Genomic DNA, 25,764 nt, shown 5'->3' on the forward strand with positions numbered 1-25,764 from the left:
TTAGACACCAAAATCGAGCCTAAAGACTCGCATTACAACCAAAGGGAGTGGAAGTCAAAAGACCTAAAAACCTTCATACTTAGCCACCAAAGTTGAGTCTAAAGATTTAAGGTGCAACCAAAGGGCGTGGAGGCCAAGACCCCACGACTCCCTTGCTTAACAACCAAAGTAGAGTCCAAAGACTCGTAGTGGGCCCTACCTAACTATGTCCAAACACTCGTGATGGAGCAAGTGAGCTTGAAGATTACAATGTAAAGCCCAAAGAGAGCAACATCTTGCCAGCAAAATATTACAACACCAGCACAAAATGGTCTAAATCATTATCCAAAGTATTACAAACATATTAGTACGACATTGTCCAAAGCATGGTCCTAAATATTACAATGGTTCAAAAAGATTATCTAAAGAAGAGATAGGAAAAATCTTTGTTGAACCCAAGATTTCAAGATTCATGTAATTATATATCTACACATGGATTTTAATAATAACAAATAAACTCAAAGAATAAAGTAGTCTCAAACTCAAGTTGTCTACACAATGGAGTCAAGTACATCAAAGAACCAAGCATAAGCAAGAAGGGAATAAATTCACATTAAATCTCATAGAGTAATGTTACAAATCTCTTAAAAATTCAAAATTAGGATAAGATTCAAAATTAATATTTTATCATAAAACATTAAAATACATTTCTCACATGTGCATGAATATTTTGAAAATTAAATTTGAAAATTTTGAAAGATAATTGATTGTCATCTTTTACATATGCATGCATTATTTGAATATTTTCAAAAGTGATTTATGCTTTTTTTGACTTATACAAAAGGTAGATGATTTTGCTTGAAAATTTTGAAAATATTAAAAATGATTGATTGTCATCTTTCACATGTATATGTTTTATTTGAATATTTTCAAAAATGATTGATGCTCTTTTTGACTTATGTAAAAATAGATGATTTTGTTTGAAAATTTTGAAAAGTAAAGTGTACTCTTGTCATATGCGAAAAGTAAAAAAATTAAGTTTGAAATTTTTGAAAATTAAGTTTGAAATTTTTGAAAAGTGAATGATGTTTTCCTTGACAAATGAAAAAAAAAAAAAACTTCTATTTGAATATTTTAGAAAAGTGAATGATGTTGTCTTTGACATGTAAATCCTTTTAAGTTTGAATATGAAATCTCATATGCATATAAATAAATCATTTGAGAGCTTCACATTCACAACACCAAGAGCATACAACATTCATTCAAATCTTTCATTATCTCTTCTCTATGTTTTGAGTCTTAACCCTTGTTCATTTTAAGAGAAATATAGTTTGCATTGTGTTGTTCTTATTCCACTCATTGAGAAGTGTTATCTAATAACATATCCATTATCAGCTCTTGTATCAGTAAAAGGGTGTGTATAACCCTTATGCGTGTAGAAAGTGTTCTACACAGGGAATAATTGAATCACCACGTGTAAGGTGATTGCAAGTGTAGAGGGTGTTCTATACGGATCCTTTGTAGCGGTATTGTTTAAAGGTGTAATAGGTTTCTATCTCTACCTAAAAGAGGTTAAATAGTGAAGTTGGGAATCCTCAAGGGGTAGCTTGAGGCGAGGAGGTAGGTAGTGGTGCCGAACCTCGTTAACATACTGAGTTTACTTCTCTCTTACCCTTACTCTTTATATTTATTGTTATTTCGTATTTTTTTTTTATATTTTATATTTTATATTTAATTTATAATTGTTAATTTTTAAATGCAACTCAATTCACCCCCTCTTGTGTTAATCATATGGACAACAATTGGTATCAGAGCTAGTTGACCTATATTATTCATACAGCAGATCACTCATGAGAACTCTCACTTGTAACTGTGTCACCGAAGCAAGACTCTCTGACCATGTGTGACGGTGCACCGGTAGAGACGATGGCTGGCTAGTCTGGTAGGTACAATTGTTACGTGACATAAATGCTACCTATGATCAGTAACAATTGATATCAGAGTAAGGGCTCTGTTAAAAGATTAACTATCTTTTGAGTTAAAATGTTATGGCTAACATTGCAGCTTCATTTGATGAAGTTCAATTTAGCAGTCAGCCTCCACTCTTTTGTGGAAACAATTACTCATTCTGTAAAGTTAAAATGAAAATATTCCTTCAGGCTCAAGATCTAGACATCTGGAAATGCATTGTAAATGGACCTTATATTCCAACAAAAGTGATTGATGGAGTAAAGGTCAAAAAAGAAGAAGAAAAGTTTGATTGTGAAGATAATAGACTTTATACATTGAATTTAACTGCTATGAATTTATTATATAATACTCTCAATGGAAATGAGTTTAATAGAATAATGACTTGCGCTACGGCAAAAAAAATTTAGAATAACTTAAAAGTTATTTATTAAGGAACTTTGCAAGTTAAGGAATCAAAAATTTATATTCTTACTCATGAATATGAAATGTTTAAGATGCATGATGATGAATCTATTTCTAGTACGTACACTCGTTTTACAAATATCATAAACAGCTTGACAGCTCTTGAAAAAATTTATTCTAAGGTAGAGATAGTAATAAAAATTCTCAACTCTCTACAAAAATATTGGAAATCAAAAGTGATAGTGATTCTTGAAGCTAAATATCTCAAGAATCTTGAAGTAAATGAACTTATCAAGCCACTTACCACACATGAGTACACATTGAAAAGAGGAGACGAAGAAGGAAAGCCAAAGAAAAGCTTGACACTTAAAGTTGTTTCTCATGAAAGTGAAAGTGATGAAGATGAGAAAAATGACGACAAAGATGAAGAATTTACGATGTTAACAAGAAGAATTAAGAGGTTCTTAAAGAAAAATAAAGCTCATCCGAGGAAATCTTTCAAAAAGTTTTTCAAGAAAGATTCAGGTAAAAATCACACTTTAATTTGTTATAAATGCAATAAGTCTAGTCATATCAACCTAGATTGTCATCTGCTAAAGAAAGATCGAAATAATGGTAAGAAAGTAATGAAAACTACATGGAATAATGATTCAAGTAGTTCAGATAGTGAAGTAAGCAATGAAGAATCAGCAAATCTTTGTCTTAAGGCTAAAGATGACATTGAGATAACAAATCTTGATAATATTGAAGATCATTCATATGAAGAATTGTAAAATATTTTAGAAGAGATATATGAGGAACTTGAAAATTGGGTATCAAGTATACTACTTTGAAAAAGAAAAATTCTTCTTTAACAAACGAAATTGATGTTTTAAGAAAAGAAAGCATTTTTAAAAAATGAAAATCTTGAGTTGAAAAAGAAGAAAACTGATTTAGAAAATATTGTTGAAACTTTACTAATGGAAAAAGAAATTTTGCAAAACTTCTTAGTAGTCAAAGGTGTGTTAAAGCAGGCTTGGGATATATGCCCAAAAAAATACAAATCTTATAAAAACTTTTTTGATAATCCTTCTACATCAAAATCCAGTATCAAAATTATTTTCATAAAAATAATTTTTTCAAAGAAAGATACTATTATAATCACTCAAGTTCTTCATATATGCCATATATTATTTACAATTTTTGTAATAGAAATAGTCATAATTATCATACTTGTCCTATTAGAAGAAAGCATACAATGACTATTAGGGTCATATGGGTACCTAAAAATCTTGTTTCTTCTAATACTAATAAATGAAGGACCCAAAGAACTTAGGTACAAAGAAAATCATTTTAATTGTTTTTATAAGTATGCATAAAGTCCTCTACAAGCAAAAGTAAATAATTTTTAAATAGTGGATGTTCAAGTCACATTACGGAAGATAAAACTAAGTTCTTTGATCTTAGATCTAAATAAGAATGATACGTGACTTTTGGAGACAACTCGAAAGGGAAGATCATTGGAATAGGTAAAATTGATAATAAATCTTATCTCATAATTGAAGATGTTCTACTTGTTGAAAGTTTAAAACATAATCTTTTGAGCATAAGTCAATTATGTGATAAAAGAATTACAGTTACTTTCAAAATGGATAAGTGCATTATTTTAAAAAATTATGATTGCAAATCAAGCAAACAAAAAGTGGAATATTGATTAATCAGTCAAAATATATTAAGAAATTATTCAAAAAGTTTGGGATGAAAGGTGCTAAGAAAAATGGAACACCAATGAGCTCATCCACTAAACTTGAAAAAGTTGAATCCGGTAAGACAATTGACTTGAAAGTATATCGATGTATAATTAGTAGCTTATTATATTTGACAACCAATAGACTAGATATTATGTTTAGTGTGTGTTTATGTGCACGCTTTCAATTATCTCCATGTGAATCTCATCTAATTGCAATTAAGTGCATTCTTAGATATCTTAGTAGTACAATTGACCTAGGGTTATGGTACCTTAAACACAAATCTTTTAATCTAATCAGCTACACAGATGCAAATTATTCTTGTTGCAAAATTGATCGAAAAGGTACTAGTAGAGTATGTCGTTTCTTAGGTCATGCACTAATTTTCTAGTTTAGTAAAAAATAAAATTCTGTTGCATTATCTATTGCTGAGGTAGAATACGTTGCTACGGGTGGTTATTGTGCTCAAATTCTTTACATGAAATAACAACTTGAAGATTTTAAACTCATGTATAATCACATTCCAATCAAATGTGATAATACAAGTGCTATAAATCTTTCAAAGAACCCAATATAACATTCTAGATCTAAGCATATTGAAATAAGATATTATTTTCTTCGAGATCATTTGCGGAAAGGCGATATAGTACTAAAGTTCACAAACACACATGATCAATTAGCAGATATTTTCACAAAACCTTTACCAGAAGATAGATTATGTATAATTAGAAGAGAAATAGGTATGATGCATGCTATGAATATCTCTTAAAAGACAGACCAAAGTCAATAAAAATAGAGAGAGAATTTTTATAAATACTTTAATCTAATAGAGATTTCAACTGTTTATTCTTCTGCCGAATGATTCATTCCCTTGTGTGAGACTCTTGAACAATTCACTGAAGTACAACAATTTATTCTTTAAGTTTTTCAACCTCATGGGTTTTGGCTTGTAGCTGCTGAAAAAAACAACTATAGAGGAGGAGTAGCGAGTCCCGAGACTCACCAAGTCATAGATAGCATCGAAATCTGACTTATTAGCACAATTATTATTCTCTTGCTACAACATGGCACCAATGGTAGCTAGTAGCTACAGAAAAGACAGGAGATTGAGGTGTAGAATACCTTATGGATGAATCCATAGGAATGTTAGAAGAATGAGCCATTGAGAAAAGAATTGAAAGCTTAAAACGAGAATATTGAAATAATGCAGATGAGTTATAGAGATGAAAAGAAAATTTGATACGGATTGGATGAACTTTAAGATTGATTTTATAGAGATATCATAAAAAACAAGACAAGCTATCATCTCTTCAAATCTTATTTAGTAAAAAAAATAGAAGATATGAAGGACACATATTGTCAAAAGTTTTCTTGCTAAGTCAGTGAGATTAAATCAAAACATAGAGCCATCAAATTTCTGCTCGATAATGTTTGTCAACAACATCAGGCGATTGTTTAAATCTTCAGCCATACTAAATTCATAGATTTAGACCTCAAGGCTTTGTAGCACTTGTCGGGTCACAGGCGGCTCTAATTTTTTAACTATTTATAGTTTCTACTAACACATCGTTCTCTTCAGTCCATTTACTTGCTACTGATCCTTTTTAATGATGCTAAAAGATGGAGAAGTTTTGGACTAGAACATTAAAATTGTTTAAATTGCAAAACTTGTTATATATGCTTAGAATTATATTTATACTTTTGCTTGAAAAACTAACGCACATTCTCAGGAGGAGCTTAAGTATTAATACAGGTTTCAAGTTCTATCAAGTATTTGTCATCATCAAAAAGGGAGAGATTGTTGAACCCAATGTTTCAAGTTTCATATAATTATATATCTACACATGGATTTTAATGATAACAAATGAATTCAAAGAATAAAGGAGTCTCAAACTCAAGTTGTCTATACAATGGAGTCAAGTACATCAAGTAACCAAGTATGAGCAAGAAGGGAACAAATTTACATTAAAGCTCATAGAATAATGTTGTAAATCTCTTAAAATTTTGAAATTAGGATTAAGGCTCAAAATTAGTATTTTATCATAAAGCATTAAAATACATTTTCTACATGTGCATAAATATTTTGAAAATTAAATTTGAAAATTTTGAAAAATAATCTATTGTCATCTTTCACGTGTGTATGCTTTATTTGAATATTTTCAAAAGGGAATGATGCTCTTTTTGACTTATGCAAAAGGTAGATGATTTTGTTTGAAAATTTGAAAATATTAAAGATGATTGATTGTCATCTTTCTCATGTACATGCTTTATTTGAATATTTTCAAAAGTGATTGATACTCTTTTTGACTTATGTAAAAAGTAGATAATTTTGTTTGAAAAATTTGAATAGTAAAGTGTACTCCTTTTGTCATATGCGAAAAATAAAAAAATTAGGTTTGAAATTTTTGAAAAGTGAATGATATTGTCTTTGACATGTGAATTTTTTTAAATTTAAATATGAAGTCTCATATGCCTATAAATAGATCATTTGAGAGCTTCACATTCATAATACCATGAGCATACAACATTCATTCAAACCTTTCATTATCTCTTCTCTAAGCATTGAGCCTTAACCCTTGTTCATTTTGAGAGAGATATAGTTTGCGCTATATTGTTCTTATTTCACTCATTGAGAAGTGTTCTTTGATAACCTACTCACTATCAGCTCTTGTATCAGTAAAGGGGTACGTATAATCCTTGTGTGTGTAGAAAGTGTTCTACACAGGGAATAGTTGAATCACCACGTGTAAGGTGATTGCAAGTATAGAGGGTGTTCAACACGGATCCTTTGTAGCGGTGTTGTTCAAAGGTGTAATAGATTTCTAGCTCCACTTGAAGGAGATTGAATATTGAATTTAGGGGTCCTCAAGGGGTATCTTGAGGCGAGGATCTAGGCAGTGGGGCCCAACCTTGTTAACATACTGAGTTTACTTCTCTCTTACCCTTACTCTTTATATTTATTGCTGCTTCATATTTTATTATATTTTATATTGTGTATTTGATTTATAATTGGTAATTTTTAAATATAACACAATTCACCCCCTCTTGTGTTAGTCATCTGGGCAACAATCTTCAAGGAGGTGGAGTGATCAAAGGCTTTGATGGCGATGGTGAGAGCAAGAAGGCGCTGAGCATTGTGTTGCACCCCAAGGATTCCACGAACTGGCATGTTGCTTCATTAGTTTTGAAAGCCTTATGGTCCAAGCTCTTCAGGTCAGCTCAAGGATGGGCCAATAGGTGAGCTCGTAGGCGGGCCATGCCAGCCCCGTACTTGTAACCAAAGGCTCAATCCCTAACACCCATTGCAAACGCCAGCTGTGGATGTAGACAAACCACTTTGCCCCTCAAAGTGATCAGTTTTGCTTCCAACTCTGCCAACCATTTCTTTCATCTGTTTCCTCCCGATCCATCTTGTAAGCGGCAAACCTGTTGCACAGATCTTCATAGGACCTTCCTTCTCCAACAATTGAAGGCCAAATTGCCTTCGAGCTTCCTCATGTGACGCCTTCACCTCTAAAAGCCCAAGGGAAAGTTGCCGGTAGCTTTCATCAGAAGCAGCCAACTCCTGGACATACCCTGAGCACCGTTGCTCCATTGAAGCCAACAGTTACTAAGAGGATTCCAACTCTCGCCTAGCATGGGATAACTGGGCGCAAGCTTAATCATATTCAGACTCTGCCATTTGCAAGGCAAAGTTATGTCTGGCATTAAAGGACTTGGCCTAAAGCAACTCACTATAAAGCTTAGACACTTCATCGCGAAGGAGTTTAAGGTTGCCATCAACTTGCTCTAGGTAGGATTCTACCTCGGTCTCCTTGGCAAGCAGCCGAGCCATTTCTTGCTTGGTGAAAAATCCAAACATTCGCCTAGTGCATACTTCTGACCCTAAGTCGGTGTGATCATTTACAATCCAAGCCGCCAAGTCCTGCATACCCTGCAAAGCATAATAGCACACTAAGGAATGGACCATGCGTGTAAAGTGGGAAAATGATAATAACTAAACAAGCAATGTCATATCAGACAAAAAATCCTTCAAGCGACGAGACATCTCTATCACGTCCCCATCTTGAGGAGAAAAACTCAAGTGAGAACGTCCCTCGGCCCCTCTTATTGTGGCTCACCGACCTTCCACTTGGACCCTTCCAAGGGAATGGGTCAATGGTGTAGAAGAGGTAGCAACAACCTGTACCTCCAGCACGGATGTGTCTTGGATCGAGGGGGTGACAAATGCAAAATTTTCATCTAGGCTCCCAACCCCTCTATTTCCATCTTCTTCATCTCCCTCTTCTACTTGATCCTCCCTCGACGACCCACCCCCCTCCTTAGGGCTCAAGGATTCCACATCAGCACCTAATGAAGAGGGTGAGGGGAAGAGAATGAAGACCATTTCATTGTCTGTGGGTGGGGTTTTGGCCCCGAAGATATTTGTAGGCAAGGAACATAGATTGGAGCCTTGGTCATCGCCAGTAGTTAGAGCCACCATTTTAGATGTTAAGAACCCAGCCATGCCCATTGAAAAGGCGTCTTATATGTTAGACGAAAAGTCACTGCTACTAGGGGTTGAGATTGATGAGAGGAGAGAGGGGAACTCGAAGAGAGGCATAACTATTGAGTCTAACCCCTTGGCGAGTAAATCGAAGTCGAAGGACGTGGCCAAGTCGATAAAGGCTTGGCCCATGAGCCCATCAAGGTCGTCTAGCCTAGGGGATGCAGGTGGCAACACAGGCTTTGGAGAAACAGAGGGTGTCTCCCCCTCAAAAGTAGGGTGGACACCAGAATTAACGGCCGTGTGTGGCCCCACGTCATCGCCACACCCTCAGCATCTTCTGTGAGGGGACTAATAGGCGCCTTACCCTCAATTTGATAAAGGCACTTTTCAAAAGCTTTAGAAGGCAGGGAAGCAAGCCTCTTCTTGTACAGCCTTCAATTCATGACCTTTACATGGGAACGATCAAGTACAATAAGAAATCGGTCCACATTGCTGGGAGTTAGGAGTTCCTTCGTCCACAGGGCATCTTTATTGTCTTTAGCCCAATTAAGGACTGCATCAATGCAATCACATTTATGGTTCGTTTGATCTATAAGGATCTTTTTCATCACTAACCTTGCCCTAATTAGCCCAAATGGGAAAATCTTGAATTTCCATTTCAGAGGCTGGAAATTCCGAGCCATTTCCAAAAACAAAGAAAAGTCTCTTTTGCCATTGTTTGGAATTCGAATGATGACCTTCGAAGGCTGCCAAATATTGAGAATGAACATGAAAACTGCAAATGTTACCTGACAATCCTTTCACGAACTAGAAAAAAAGGAACTAACAGGCGGTCAAGTATGGCTACTTCTCCCCCAAAGGTTCTAGAACCATGCGAAACACGACATAGGAACATAAAAGCACACACCATGCGTGCAAATGGAGTTGCGTAAGAGCCAGTTTAAAAAGATCAAGAACATCGAGAACAAGGCAATAGAATGGGAGGCACAAACAGGGAATGGCAACTCTCCCGAAGAAACCCTCCTCATTGATAGCACCCTCAAAGGGGATACTAAGATTCACATAATCAGGGATGCGGCACAAATCCCTCAACTTCGTCAAGTCTCAGGCTATGAATGTAGAGCGCCAAGTGAACCCTTCAAAGAAAGGCAAGGTCTAACCCTCTAAAAATTCGAGCATAGAATGGGAAGAAACCCTAGAAGGGGATTGGGTAAAAACCTGGTGGAAAGCTTGGAAAGAACCATGGTGAGCCATTTAGTGTTTAGATTGGAAGAGGCAAAGTCAAGAGAGTGGGAGGTTGTGAGTCTCTTTAGAAGCTCTAGAGAATAGGATACAAAGAGAAAATGAACAAACTCGAGAAGAAGAAATGACCCAAGAAAATGAAATAGGTAGGCGAAACAAAGCTATGATGAGGGATTCTTGGGAAGGCTAACGGTCAACACCATTGTCAATTATCATTCTTGAATAAAAATGAAAATGGGGAATAAAAGTACGAGAACAGTTATAGATGACATGTGTCATGTCTCTAATGTACCAAGGAGTTAAATCTACAAAAGCCCACACCCTAGTTAGCGTAAACCCCCACCAGGGTATGATACTTGGGGTTGCCATCTGTCTCGAACTAGCAAGTAGAAGAAAAGCGAGTTGGTAATTTCCCACATGTAGGCATGAAGGAAATTAATAGGATAACTGGAATGGATATTTAGGGACTCAGAGAAATAAACCCACAGACTAAAGAGCCCAAGTCTGAGGCCCGGGGGCTAAACTACAAGCCCAAGAATTGGTCTCATTGATATGAGTTATAGATAATGAGAACAAATATCACCTCCAATTGATTATGGAGGTGATCAATCTACTTTATACAGAGAGTCTTCAAGATAAATTTTGGAGATCAGTCATTATCACCATCTTCAAGCTCCTATAAATAACACCTAAAGGTAAAAAATTCACAACATTCATTCATATACTTATATTGAGTTCACTTCTCTCTAACTTAGGCATTAGAATTCCACTGGGCACCCCGTACCACCCTTTCATTTCATTGCAGGCCATTCATATTGTTTATAGTGTGAAACACGTCCTTAACAGTGAGAAGCTAATATGAGCATTGGGCTTCGGTCCGTGTGTCTTGTTTACGTGCATAAATGGGGTCAGGATTCTCATTGTCTCCTTCTTTATGCATGTAGGTTATATGGTTAATGCCCTTAATGTCAGCATACTTAAGAAGATATGACCACTGAAAAAGTGCTATGAGGTCCCAAGAAAGCATACTTAAGCTCTGCTGGTAGGGGCTTGAGATCCAATGCTGGGATCTACTCCTCTGAGGGCCTTACTGCTGCTGTTACTGGTGGAAGTGGCTCAAACTTGAGTCACCAATGCACCTCAGTTGGGTTTCCTACAAATAGAGTAGAGGACAAGCTGTTAGTTGTGTCAATTGGATCTAAATTATCCTATAGATCAAATACTGAATTAGTAAACTAGTAGGATAATGGAGTGGTTTTTGAAATAATGCTTTCAAGCAAGTTTACTTCCTGCACTTCTTACACTTCTTGGGGCTGCCTGCATAAATTGAAAATGTTTAGTTCTAAGGTCATATTTCCAAAACTAAGTTTTAGGACACCACTTCTGCAATTTATTAGACCATTTGAGGTAGCAAGAAATGGTCTTCCCAAAATTACAAGTGTTTGAAATAGTGAGTTTGTTGAAAGTTGCATGTCAAGAACAAAAAATTCCATTGGGTAAGAAAACCTATCAACCTGGAGTAAAACATCTTCCACCATCCCTATAGGTATCTTGATTGACCTGTCAGCTAGTTGTAGGGTAATGGAAGTAGGTTTCAACTCACCTAAGCCTAGCTTTTCATAAACACTTTAAGGCAGCAAGTTCACACTAGACCTTAAGGTATGGTTTGGTAAGTGAAATTTTGATATGGGAATTTTGAGTTTTAAGATGAAATATTAAAATATTATATTTTAATATTATTATTGTTTTGAGATTTGAAAAAGTTAAGAAAAAATTGAATTATTTATTATATTTTATATGGATTTTGAGAAAGTTGTAATGATGAGAGAGAATTTTGAGTTTGAGATGAGAATTTTCTTGAGCCAAACTGAACCTAAATCTAGCAATGCTTGACCAATATTAGAATTTCCTATTATGCAAGCAATAGTGGGTGAACCTAGGTCCTTGTATTTGGATGGGGTGTTGTTTTGTATGATTGCACTGTCGTACTCAGTGAGAAAAGGCTTCTTTCTCACACTCAATTTTCTCTTGATGGTACACAGGTCTTTTAGAAATTTAGCATAAGTAGGGATTTGCTAGATAGCATCTAATAAAGGTATGTTAATCCTTACTTGCTTAAAAACTCTAGAATTTCAGCCTAGTTTTTTTATTATTGTGTAAAGAAGCTAACCTTGTGGGGAAAGGTGCAAGTACTATTTAGTGTTCTTCTTCAACTTCTATGCAAGGTGGGTTAGAAATCTTACCAATGTTGTCCTACTTAAGAGTGGGATTTTCCAAGGTTTTACCAACCTCAAGGTTATGACAGCTTTCACTTGTTTCAGGCCTGAGTCCTCAGCTATTTCTGACACTTGGTGAATTTGGCCTTGAGGGTTTGGTTGTGGTTGTACAGAGAACTTCCCTTTCTCCTTCACACTCAAGGTTGTTGTTAGCCTTGTTAATGACCCTCTAATCTTATTGATAATAGCTTGTGAGTTCTGGTTGTTTATGGTAGCTTGCCCTTGCATGAACTATTGGAGGTTTGCTACCACTTGATGGACAGCTTCTTCAAGGTTCTTCCTTTGTCCCAAAATTGTTGGTGCAAGATATTTGGATGGCCCTTGCCCTAGTGGGATAGATGTGTATTGATAAGGTACATGTGCATGAGATGAGGACTGAGCTAGGTGCTCATTTCTCCAGCTAAAATTTGGATGATTCCTCCACTGTGGATTGTATGTGTTTGAAGATAGACCTGCAAAAGGTTTAGTTACCATGTTAACAACATTAGTTTGATCCAAAATGACCTCTTCCAATGTTGGAATGGTAGGACATTCACTAGTTGCATTCCCTACATCTTCACAAATTTTACATTTTTTTGGAACTTCTTGGACAGCTCAAACCTTGTTGGGTTTTTTTCACATCTATGGTTTCTAGCTTCCTAGAAAATCATCAACCTCCCTCAGATTATATTTACCCCCTCCAATGATGGTTTTTAAAGGCTTAGTTCTATCATATACATCTGAAGTGTCTCAAGATTGGGTATTCTCAAATAGATAGTCAAAAAACTCAAAGGCCTCTTTTGGTTCTTTATTAAAGAATTCTCCATTGCACATTGTCTCCACAAATTACCTCATCTTAGGTTGTAAACCCTTATAGAAAAAACTGATTATTCTTTAATTTTCATACCCATGATGTGGGCAGGCATTAAGCAAATCCTTGAATCTCTCCCAACATTGGTAAAAAGTTTCATTATCTTTTTGTGGAAAATACATGATTTGTCTTCTTAATGCATTAGTTCTGTGCATTGGAAAAAAAATTTAAAAAAATCAGTTTGCATTTCCTGCCATGTCCCTATGGATCTAAGCCTTAGGGAATTCAACCAAGTTTTGGCTTTGTCCTTTAATGAAAATGGAAACAACTTAAGCCTAATCACTTCTTTAGTACAGGTCCTATCCATGAATGTGGAACACACTTTCTCAAATTCTTTGATATGCATGTATGGGTTCTCAGATTCCACCACATGGATATGAGGTATCAAAGGGATCATGCCAGGCTTAAAGTTGAAGTTTTTTACATTTAAGGGTTGGATGATGTATGAGGGTGAACTAGTCCTAACAGGATGTAGATCATTTTTAAGAGTCTTGTTATGATTCACCACTCTTCTTTCATCATGCTAGTCTTCAGCCATGGTACTAAGAATTTCATAGGATGACTCAAATGAAAGGGATTCACAGTCTTAATATGTTACAAAATCTATTCTGACCAAACGAGATGTGTGGTCTTGATCCCAAACAGGCATGCAACAACCCCACTGACCTCACCAAACAGACACTAGAGGTGTGCAACAGAAGGTAAACAATGGCTAGCAACGAATAATAATAAAGAAAAAGAATTAGAACACAATAAGATAAGATAAAAGGAAAAAGAAAAAAAAATAATGTAAAAAAAAGAATCAGATGTCACAAGAGTATGAAAAGGTTCACAACGTAATCGCACATCCTCACAACAGCATTTGGTTGTTTTGTAATTTACCTTTAATCCCCGGTAACGGAACTTGTCTCTTCTATTAAAATGCCTCCCATGTGCAAAAGGTGTGAGGTTGTTTCTAGGAAGAGTCTCGAGGGCAAATTCATAGGGATTAAAGCTTTGAAGAACTGAACTGAGATGTTTTTGCAGTTGGAAGTAAGAATGTACTTATTGCTCAAAAAATTAGAAAGATTGATGGGGAAAAGAGTTCAAAGAATGAAAATAAGCCCTCAGCTATTGAGTTTGATTTAGTATGCATAGGAATGAAAATGATGCTTTTTTCTTAATGCTATTTTCTTTCAATTGGAACAATGTATCTTCTCTATTGAATCTCTTAGGGTACTTTCAAGGATATCTAAGCTTGGTGATTTTCAAAAAAAGAACCTTAAAATGATTTTTAGTGTCTAAGAAAACTTTTGTCAAACACCTAGGTTGTGGGTTCCCTTTCATAGATTGATTTCAAAAGGGGTTAGGACTTCTTGATTTCCTTCAAACACTCTTTTGGTCAAGAACAAGTGCTTGGATGATGTAAATGATTCATGCATGCACAATATAATTTCTGAAATAACCTCCATCAAATTAATACCAAACTATTGTTAAGTGTGCTAACAGAAACCAGGATCTTACCCAACTCAAGAATCCACCATGCCCTTTCGGTCAATGATGAACTAAGGGTTAGTAAGCAAATCCTGAAAACAGCATTATAAAACAGATGATAGAAAACTCTATGGATACCACTTTGCTAAACACGATGAGAAATCTTAAATCCTAGGAAACACAACCCAATCAAAGGACTCCCAAGCCTAGGTTTAGGAATTTACTCGCACATAATATATTTGCAAGTGATAGAAAAAATATTCCAAACAAAGCATAACAGACTACATTTTTAGAAAGGGATGAAAATCTCCAAAATCGACTCTACAATGAAAACTTCCCCCATCCTCTTTGAATCCTCTCCTTCTTATCCTTGTCCTCATGCCTCCCCTCCACTTCATTTCCCGAATCTTCCTTGAGTGGGTGGTAATCCCCTCCTGTTCTGTGATGTTCATCACTGGAAGCTAGGGCTATAAATGAAAACCAGAAAAGAGAGAGTGAGGGATATGAGTGAAACACTTAAGAGTATTTCTGAAATGTGTTGCCATGTCCTTAAGTGTGACTTGAACAGATTGAAAAACATTCTTTTTATTTTACTCATACCTCAACCCTCCTTACTTCTATTTTAATGTATTAAATAAGCATATAATGTGTTTTCAATCTAAAACTTCCTCAAATTTATACTTATTTAATACATTATTATCACTCTATCACATATACAAAATCACATATTTTGGATATTGACTTTACCATTCAAGAAAAACTCTTACATTAGATTATGCATCTTTGAGCCATAATATAATATTATTATTAATTTTTTTTTAATATTTTGCAATTAGCACCCACTGCAAATTCCATACTCCAATTTCATGTTTCGAAATATTTTACCAATTTCATATAGCAAAGTCACCAATTTTATATATACACCAATTTCATCAACAAATAATAACATGTGGGCAATTAGAAAGAGATTCTTTAGTGCCTTCCTTCCTCTCGTGAGAAAGGGTAAGGTTCTAGAGTGCCTTTGACGATTCAAAGGCTTAGGTCTCACTTGTGTGTGCTGAGTTCTTGTGTTTACTAGTTTTCCTAATCTATAATGGACGTAACTAAGGACTTAGGAAAACATTGGGAGAAGCTGCAGCTATCAAAGGAAGAAAGTTCATGTTTTCATGTTAAACAAGAAAACCCCCAAGGTTTCAAAGGACTTGGAAAACAATGTATTGTGGGGAAGGCAATGGTGGACAAGAGTGTTAATAGTGAAGCATTTCGAGTCACCATGTCCTGGATGTGGAGGCTGGAGGGATGGGTCAGGTTCAAAGAGTTAGGTGACCAAAGCTTCTTGATAGAATTCCAAAAAATGGTAGATAAGGAGAAGGTCCTCAGTGGACAACCCTGGTTCTTTGATAGGAGCCTGCTAGCTATTCAAGAGGTTGATGAAACTCGGTCCATTAATGCACTACAATTTCGTTGTGAACCATTTTGGGTCCAGCTTCATAACCTTCCTCTAGTCACTATGACAGAGACCTTTGGTAAGGATTTTGCCTCTTCGATAGGGCCTATGATTAGAGTTGAAGCAGGAGTAGACGAACGTGCATGGGGAAGATGTCTTCGAGTAAGGGTGGTAGTGGATCTCCATAAATCACTGATGTGAGGCAAATGGCTCATGGTCAATGGAAAACAACATTGAATCTCCTTTAAATATGAACGACTATAGAATTTCTATTTCCAATGTGGTTTATTGTCGCACAAAGGAAGAACCTGCATGAGGCCACATACTGATAAACAAAGTGATGACTACAATCTCCAGCAGTTTGGGTCATGGTTACGAGCTCAACCCATGAACACAAACATTTTCGATGGCCATAAGTACAGTGGTTCACCAAGGAAGAGCCACCACCACGATGGGCAGTAAGGTGAGAAGGAAGGTGGGGATAGGGCAGAACCTAGGACAAGCAGTAGCACTAGCCAACAGGCTTTGTCAGTAGACCTGTAGCAGAAAGGAGTAGAGGTAAACTTGGAAACATCAACTCGTGACTACCATGGTAGGTTGGCAACAGAGGAAACCTCAAAAGTCAACAAAAGGATAGACTTTATCCTCGAGACCCACAATAGAACTCAGTATGGAAGTCAACAACAAGGAGCCAGTGAAGAAACAATTCAAAATAAGTCAATCTCAGTCGAAGATGAACCAGGGCCTAAAAGCCAACCAGGTACTTACACTAAAATGGACCTTGACTCTAATCAAGAACCTTTGGTCCTTAATGAAAAACTTAAGAGTATGATCACAATTCGAGAGGGCCAAGAGGGAGTGGAAAGTGGGGAGGGGGGACCACTGAGTAGTAATATGGGCCTTAGTCTAAAGTTAGACACAAACAAAGGAAGGAAATGCCATGTGACTATGACATATCCTAGTAAGCAATCGGGCAAGAACCCTGAAGAACCACATGCTAGGAAATGGAAAAGGCAACCTAGAGTAAGGAAATCAAAGAACGTAGAAAATGAGAGGGGAGCACTGGCTGATATCTCTAATTACTTCCTACGAACTGGGATCAAGAGGGGGAGATGTGAAAAAACCGACAAAGAGGTGCATAAACAGAAGAGATTAAGGAAGCATGAGGACACTAATGAGAGCATTACTTCTAAGGCAGAGGCTAGTTTCCAGCCCTGCCAAACCCAATGAGAACCTTAGCTTGGAACTACCGAGGGCTTAGGAACCCTCAGTTAGTTGGATCCCTTAACCTCCTTGTTAAGGACAAGTGCCCAACCATGATATTTCTCATGGAAACTAAATGTACTAAAGTAAGAATTGAAGAGGTGTGTGATAAATTGAATTTCGATGGATGTCTAGTTGTGGACAGTAGAGGGAGTAGTGCGGGTTTAGCCTTACTTTGGAAGACAAGGACAATGTAACAATCCACAATTATTCGAGATGGCATATCAGTGCATATTCAGTTATTGGTACTGAGCAACCATGGCTCTTCACAAGTTTCTATGGTAACCCAAAAACTTCTAGGAGGCACCTGAGCTGGGAGTTTCTCAAGTCCCTCAAACCAGTTGACAAAACACATTGGCTCTGCTGTGGAAATTTTAATGAATTGTCTTCCAAGCTGAGAAGATGGGAGGGGCCCCTCGCCCCTACAAACAAATGGAATCATTCAGAATTACCCTTGAATGGTGCTCCTTGAACTCTATCCTGACAAAAGGCCTCATGTTTACTTGGGAAAATAACAAAATTGAACCTTTTTTTACTAAGGAAAGGTTGGATAGAGCTCTTGCTAACCCAAAATGGATGGAAAGGTTTAATGAGTCATGCTGCAATGTACTCCTAGTTTTGAAGTCAAACCATTCCCCTCTACTCATTTCTATGGTCTATCATCGAGAGCAACCAAGACTTCATGCTAAATGTTTCAGATATGAAGCAGCTTGGTCCTTAAAAAATGAGTGTGAAACAACTATCAAAGAGGCCTAGTTTAAACCAATATATGGGGAGTCTACTACTGAGACCATGAGAAGTAGGCTTAAGAATTGTGCAATTGGTTTAAGGAAATGGAATACAAAAGTCAACAAGAGAGCTCCAAAAGAAATTAGACAGAAACTTAAAAGGCTAGGAGAGCTTCAAGAAGCGGATAGAGGGGCCCAATTGGAAACTGTCAGAAAATTACAAAGTGAAATTGATCAAAATTTAGCTGAAAAGGAATTGAAATGGAAACAAAGAGCCAAGCAACATTGGCCACAAAAAAGATATAGGAATACAACTTTCTACCACTTGCATGCCTCTCACAGAAGGAAAATTAATAAGATATCCCAGATCGTGGGCTACAGGAATCTGATGATTTCAGACAAAGAACAGATTGGAGCAGTTTTCACAAGTTATTTTTCAGAACTCTTTACCACTTCCTCCCCATCAGGCATAGAAGAATGCATAAGGGACATGCCCAAAAGAGTCACAGCCACTATGAATGCTTTGTTCCTCCAGGAATTCACAAAAGATGAAGTTAAGTGTGCTATCTTCCAAATGAAAGGGATGGGATCCCCAGGCCTTGATAGCTTCCCAATCTTGTTCTACCAATCCAACAGGGACATCACAAGCAAGGAAGTGTCAAATTTTGTGCTCAATATCCTTAACAATGCAGGTTCTTTAGATGGGGTGAATGACACCTACATATCATTGATCCCAAAGGTAAAAAAATCCCACCAAACTCTCTGATTATAGGCCTATAAGTCTATCCAATGTAATTTACAAAGTTGTAGCAAAAGTGTTATCAAATAGACTCACAACTCATATTGCTTGACATTATTTCTGTGAACCAAAGTAATTTTATTCCAAGTAGGGCCATAACAGATAACGTCTTGATGGCATGTAAGACCCTCCACACCATGTCAACAATAATGCATGGCAAGTCAACTTACATGGCTTTAAAACTCGACATGAGCAAAGTCTATGATCGAGTGGAGTGGGATTTTCTATCTTCAGTGATGTGCAAAATGGGATTTGACAGTAGATGGATTGCCCTGGTGATGAATTGTATCAATTTTGTCTCATACTCCATCCTGCTCAATGGTGAAGCCCAAGCCACTTTCAAGGCAACCCGAGGCCTAAGGCAGGGGGACCCCATATCCCCCTTCCTGTTTATCATCTGTGCAGAGGCCCTCTCAAATCTCTTGTCTCGGGCATAATTCAATGGCAGGATATCAAGTGTACCAATGGGAAGAGGATCTGTTAAAGTTAACCACCTGTTTTTTGTTGATGATAGTATGATCTTTTGTAAAGCAAACACACTAGAATGGAGAAGATTGATAAGCATACTGACTGTATATGAGCAAGCTTCAGGATAGCTACTAAACAAAGAAAAGTCTACCATCTACTTTAGCATAAACACACAAAATGAATGTAGAGCCAATATCATTCGAATTGCAGGTGTTTCTCCCACAGCATCATTTGAGAAATACTTAGGCTTACCTGCCATGGTGGGAAGGGTGGCATGTTTCCATGGGCTGATTGATAGAGTGTGGTCAAAGATTAATAACTGGAAGACAAACAAATTGTTAGCAGCTAGCAAGGAGGTGCTACTTAAATCTGTGCTGCAGGCCATTCCCACATACACAATGAGAATTTTTTTTCTTCCCAAGTCCATCACCAACAAGCTAGACCAGGTTCTAAGGAAATTTTGATGGGGCTTCAGTGAGGATCAAACCAAGAAACAATGGGTAAAGTAGAGTCAGATCAACAAAGCAAAAGATCAAGGAGGTTTATGCTTCAGAAATTTTAACAGCTTTAACATAACTCTACTGGCTAAAAATGGTTGGAAAATGCTGCAATGCCCAACATCACTCCTTGCCACCATTCTCAAATAGAAATACTTCCCACATGGCTCTATACTAGATGCAAAAGTAGGTGCACGACTTTCACTGGCTTGGAGGAGCCTGCATGCTGGACTTGAATTACTAAAAGAAGGCTTTCAATGGAGGATAGGAGATGGCTCACAGGTAAAGATCTGGGAGGATAGATGGGTCCCTAGACCTCACTTCCTTGCCCCAAGGCAAAGGCCTTATCTCCCAACCCAGAGGAAGGTAGTAGCTGACGTAATTGTCCCCTCACTCAGGAAATGGCACGATAAAAGCCTCATTGACCTGTTCACTCATCAAGAGGTAGAACTTATAAAAATGTCTCAATCAGCCTGGGAAATAAAGGAGATCAATTAATTTGGGGTGGCACTCAAAATGGCATATTATTTGTGAAGAGTGGCTGTCATCTTCACAGAGAACTTCAATCCAACCATGTAGCTGGCCCCTCCACTACTAGTGACCATACTAACCTATGGAAAGGGATATGGAACTTGCAGGTCCCACATGGAGTTAAAATGTTCCTCTGAAGGGCAAGCAATGAAGCTCTACCAACATTCTCCAACTTACTAAGGAGAAAAATCATGGAGGATAGCAGCTGCCCAATATGTGGCCTTGCAGAAGAAACATTAGGTCATGTCCTATGGAATTGCAGTGCAGCCCAAGATGTTTGGAGCCAAACAAGCAAACCAATCCAAAAACTCTCTCTAGAAGCCAAGTCCTTAAAAGAAATTTGGCAACAAATAATGGGAAAGCTACTAAAAACAATGATGGAGGAAGTAGGCTCAATTATGAGACTAATATGGACAAGAAGGAACGAGGTTGTCCATGGGAAGGAATTTAGGCATCCAAACTCCATCATTCATAAGGCCCAAGATGATCTTAAATGTTTCAAAACAGCAAGACAAAATAATTCAAATGGCCAGGGTTCAATGTTCTCTGGAAGAAATCAAAGATGGACTACACCACCTGAGGGGATCTACAAACTGAATTGGGATGCTGCAATAAACCAATCCCTGGGTCTAATGGGCATTGGGCCTATTCTCAGGAACTATAATGGCCAAGTCCTTGGTACTATCCGAGCAAGAAGAAATATAAACCTCTCCCCATTCATTGCTGAAGCTTATGCAATGATGATGGATGTGCTCTTCTACAAAGAGGCTAGTTTCCACTCTGTCATATTTGAAGGAGACTCACTCCAAGTGGTAGAGAGAATGCAGAAGACAGTTATTGATTGGAGCCAAGGAGGATTCATCATCAAAGATACAAAACAGGTCTTACAAGAATTTGTTTCTTGGAGTTTTTGTCACACAAAGAGGGATTCAAACATGGCAGCCCACATGCTAGCCAAGGATGCCCTTCCAATTGAGTGTGATCTCTAAGAATTAGAGGAGATACCATCTTGTATTAGACATGTCATTCAATTAGATATTTGTAACAGCATGCTTTAATCAATGAAAGTTATCCTGATTTCAAAAAAAATACTAACATGTGCTCAAAAATACTTTGTATCATCTACTTAATACAAATTCCATATACCAAAATCAACTTAATACAAATTCCACAATTGATTTTGATACAACTTCATACACTTAATACAGATTCCTCCAAGTAGTCTAGAATACCAATTTCCAGCACCAAAATCATAGCTATTCCATTACATTACATGTTACTACAACTGATACAAGTCAGATCCATAAATTTTTAAAAAGAAAATAGCAACCAACAATGAAAATGGAACCAGCAAAAAAATCACCAACAACTCCACCACTAGCAAGCAGCAACTCCACTTGCAATTCACACAATCGAAACCACTAGCAACCACCAATACAAAAAACAATACCCAAAACATGACACCACATAATTGGAAACAATTACAAAATACCCAAAACCAAACATACAGCTGCGTACGATAAATGGCTTTATTCCTTTGTTCCTTAATGATTTCAATTTGAAAATTATGCAAAAAATTTTGCAAATACTCTTGCTGCATAGAATTCATGGAATCAATATATAATTTCATAATTTCCATATTAGCTTTCCTCTTCTTAAGAGCTATTAATTCAGATCTATCTTTCTCAATCTTAATTTTCATCCCAAGTTTTCTCTTTTTAAGAAGTAGTAACTCAGATATATCATTGTCAAACTTCAATATTGTTTCTTTTCTCTCCATCATACAAGTCTTCCTATCATCTTTCATGTGCCTTAAGGCCTCATTAATAAAAAAAAATTGATTTTATTATTTCTGACCATACTTAAACTTCAATTATACTTATTAATCTAAAATGTAGTTTCATAAGTCAAATACTTCAATCAAATATCACTTAAAACATTGCTCATTGAGTAATGTTTAATTTTGGAGTACATGCAAACATAGAGGAAAGATGGCCTTCATAATTTGGCATGCATTTTGTTTTCCGAAAGGTCAGGAGACTCAAAATCTATATAGAGCACAGACACACATCCTTATACATATCCTAACAGTAGTATAATACCAATGACATAAGGTGCAAAATTCGCATCATAAAAGCATAAGACCATAAGAGCAGCATAAGAGCATATGTCTGAAAAGCATAGTACAAATACATTAGAGCAGCATACTCTAAACCAAGAATAGAAAATTGAAACCTAGTCTAGATTAAGAAAAACCAGAGGGAAAAGAAATAAATTACTCTAGTATGCTACTACATGTTTACAAGAATTAGAGGACCCATTTACAAAAATCAAAAAAATGAAACCCTAAATTCATCCCTAAAATCAGTTTAGAAATCAAACCCCAAATCTGAATTAAGCAAAGCATCTAAACAACAACTAGAACAAGCTGAAAACTATGTAATAAAAATCCCTAGGCAAAACAAAGATATCAATATTTCATTTACCCTAACTAGTCGATATAGAAAACACAAACCCAATGCAACGGTAGTAGTGTTTTCCAAGTGCATGCGATGGAAGAAGTGCATCGTCCTCGTGGGAGACCAAATCCCTAGAAATCATCACATCATAATCAAGAATTTTAGGAGGGAGAAATAGGAAAAGTGTACTGTAACAGCTCACTAGAAATTCAATAGTGAAATTTTTATAGGCTTTAGGAACCTCATGAAAATCTCATAAATTTTCACAAATCGACCAATCGCATAAGTTTTAGTCTGTTAGCATAGTCAGTGTTACCACTTACTATGGTGCCAGAAGTGCAATTTTGTTTATTTGAAATAGTTAGAAAAGAATTCATTACGGTCTACACCATAAGACTTAGAGGAATATTTAGGATTTTATAGTGCAATAATCTCATTTTCAATTTGTGAACAAAACGCTTGTCCAAAAACGCGTTTTTCTTTTTTCAAGACACTTCGAGGTTGAAATTTGATAAACGATTGTACAGTAGGTTACTATTTATATTTAGAATTTTATAGTGTAAAATTTATTTCTGACTTTCTCAAAATGAATAGTAACCTCAATAGTAGAACTAAGTGCAGTGTTTTCAAAATTAATGTGTGGAATGTCCAAATTAGATTGGGAAAGTTTTATTTAGACACTTGGCATGATCTTAGCCATACATGGTGAATACTATTAGATACTTGACAATAAGAGGAACTATGAGATGGATTATGAAGGAATCAAGGTGTGAGATCATGCCACCTAAGCATAACCCTATTTCATCCAACTATCCAAATTTTGCCAAACCAAATAGGATTTTAACCCTGATTAAATTCTAAATGGTTGCAATCCAATTGAAATCCCAAAAACTTGGTTCAAACCAAAACCCTATCCCGTTTTCCCAAACCCTAAAGATGGCTTCCAAACCCTATTTGATCTTATTTCTATCATTGTGTTTAATCACTTTATTAAATTACTTATATGTACTATTAATTTTTTTAATTCATGTTATGACATCAATATCCAACTTTTTAAACCTTAAAGAACTGATTGGGTCAAGAAAAATTGAATTTGGGCATGATAGAATCTCAACTAACCAAACCCTCTTTAAACCCCAAATGAAGCCCACTTGGTTAAGACCCATTAAGGTTCATGGATTTGGCCACCTTGACAAAGTTTCTTCAAGAAATTCCCCTCCCCCCTCATGGTAGACCAGCCTCTACCCATCATAACCCCAAATATTCACTTAATGTGAGAGAAAAATCTACCTCACCACCTCCATTCTACACGGCAGCATCAACAACCACTCCCCCTCACTTCTTTCACCTTTTTGTGACATAATCACCACCCATCAAAGTGTCACTCAAGCCCATACCTCACCTTTCAAAAGCCTAATAGGCATGCAAGGCACCCTTTCACTCACTTCACCACTTCTCATTCCCATTCTTGGACATAAACACTTAGAAGCTCTCTCGATTAGTTTTCTAGAGGCTTTTTACATGCCAATTTTGGAACCCTTGTAAGTATTTTCTCACAAAACTTCCTTCACTAAAGTTGTTCTTATTTGAGTCTAGTTTCTTGGGTATATTTTTAGTTTCATTTCATGATCATTTGAATAGTAACAAAAAATTTTTACCATGAAAATGTCAATCTAAGCGATAATCTAGAGTGTGTGTTGTATTTTGAAGTTTTTGACCAAGCTAATGAAAAAATCTTGGTCCAAAGATTTTATGGAGTGTTTTTAACATATTTATATGAATTTTTGTTGAGGATTTGTTGTATGATTAAAGGTTTAATGAAATATTTTCTTAGATCTAGAAATTTAAAAACTGAAAGAGGAAAAACAGTTTCTGTTTTAAGAAAGTTTGGATCTTTTGTGGTTTTAAGATGATAATTAAGCTCATGCTTTTAAATGATGTTTATGAATGAACGGACTGAAAAGAATGAAAGAAAAGAAAATGAGCTATAAGGATGGTGGTAAGTAGGGATGGTGGCAATTCCTATGATTCCCACCTATAGCGCGAGCTGTAGGGATGGTGGTAAGCAAGGACGGTGGTAAGTCCCGCCTGTGATTCCTGTCTATAGAAAAGTTTTAATATATTAAAATACGTAACAGCCATATGAATGAATGGGTACCAAATGAATGAGCATATTGCAATGCCGAGTAAGTAGTACTGGTGGTGCACCCAATGCTGCCCTTTGACTGAAAAGGATTCCCAACCTGGGCTGCAGGTAGATTTCAAGTCCAAAGGAAAACTATTAACCTTCACACACGGGGCGTAACAGTGTGTAACAGCCAAAGAAAAGTGGTAAAAGAATGTATGTATACTTAGACTCTTTAGGAAATGAAGGCACGAGGTGTGGGGAAATGTTTTGTGAAAGGAAACCCTTTTGAAGAAAAAACCCACCTCATAATGTTTCAAATGAACGTATGTCTTATGTATAGTATGTATGGAGTGATATATGCCCCTCCTAGGAACAAAATGGGAAGAACGCATTAGGATGGACATGGCCCAAAAGGGGAAGAGCACAGAAGCCTAGACACGATGTTTTGTATGAAGGACTTTTAAATATTAAAGTGTAATGTTTTCCCCTGTAACCCTCTTTAATTTAAGAAGCCTGTCTTATTTTTATACATGGAGTCTTTTATTTCATGGGTAGGAAAGGAAAAAGTTTTAAAATAAATGGTAATTCCTGTCTCTTTCTTAAAATCATGTTCTAAAAGTCCAACCACAAAGACGGGCGTTACACTCAAGCTAGAGAATCAATAAAGAAAAGTCATCCATGGTATTCAGCAAAAATTTTCACTCAAATACACAAGAGGAGATCCTTTCTTATTGGGGCATTCAAAAATTTCAGCAATATGACAAATATCTAGGCCTCCCTTGAATGATTGGAAGATCAAAACACAAAGCTTTCTCAAATATCAAGTGTTGATGTCGTGTTTCATACGCTCTTGGAAAGACCTTCAGAAGCTCAGGTCTTTAATCTTGGGGCCGAAGGGGGAGAAGCTCAAGTCTTTAACCTTGCTAAGGATGTGTTGGGTCTGGATCGATGCTGTGTGAGCCCCTGATGTGCTAGGCCTAGATCGATGCTGTGTAGGCCCCTAGTTGATCTGATGCAATGTATGGTGTCAGTGCT

The 25,764-nt window shown here is 36.6% G+C and overlaps 1 protein-coding gene and 1 non-coding gene across 2 annotated transcripts; both read left to right on the forward strand.

Annotated features, from left to right (window-relative positions):
- The first annotated feature begins 12,969 nt into the window (after positions 1-12,969).
- LOC122312057 lies at positions 12,970-13,077 on the forward strand. Its single transcript, XR_006242971.1, has one exon. It is a non-coding gene; the product is annotated as a small nucleolar RNA R71 (small nucleolar RNA).
- A 7,256-nt stretch (positions 13,078-20,333) lies between these two features.
- On the forward strand, positions 20,334-21,131 carry LOC122309093. Its single transcript, XM_043122454.1, has one exon. The coding sequence runs from the start codon at positions 20,334-20,336 to the stop codon at positions 21,129-21,131; it is 798 nt and encodes a 265-aa protein (XP_042978388.1).
- Positions 21,132-25,764: the final 4,633 nt, after the last annotated feature.

This window comes from Carya illinoinensis, chromosome 5 (genome assembly GCF_018687715.1).
Source record: "Carya illinoinensis cultivar Pawnee chromosome 5, C.illinoinensisPawnee_v1, whole genome shotgun sequence".
NCBI lineage: Eukaryota > Viridiplantae > Streptophyta > Magnoliopsida > Fagales > Juglandaceae > Carya > Carya illinoinensis.

Coding starts and splice junctions, on each gene's coding strand:
- LOC122309093 (XM_043122454.1), top strand. CDS start 20,334: ATGGAGGATAGCAGCTGCCCAATATGTGGCCTTGCAGAAGAAACATTA.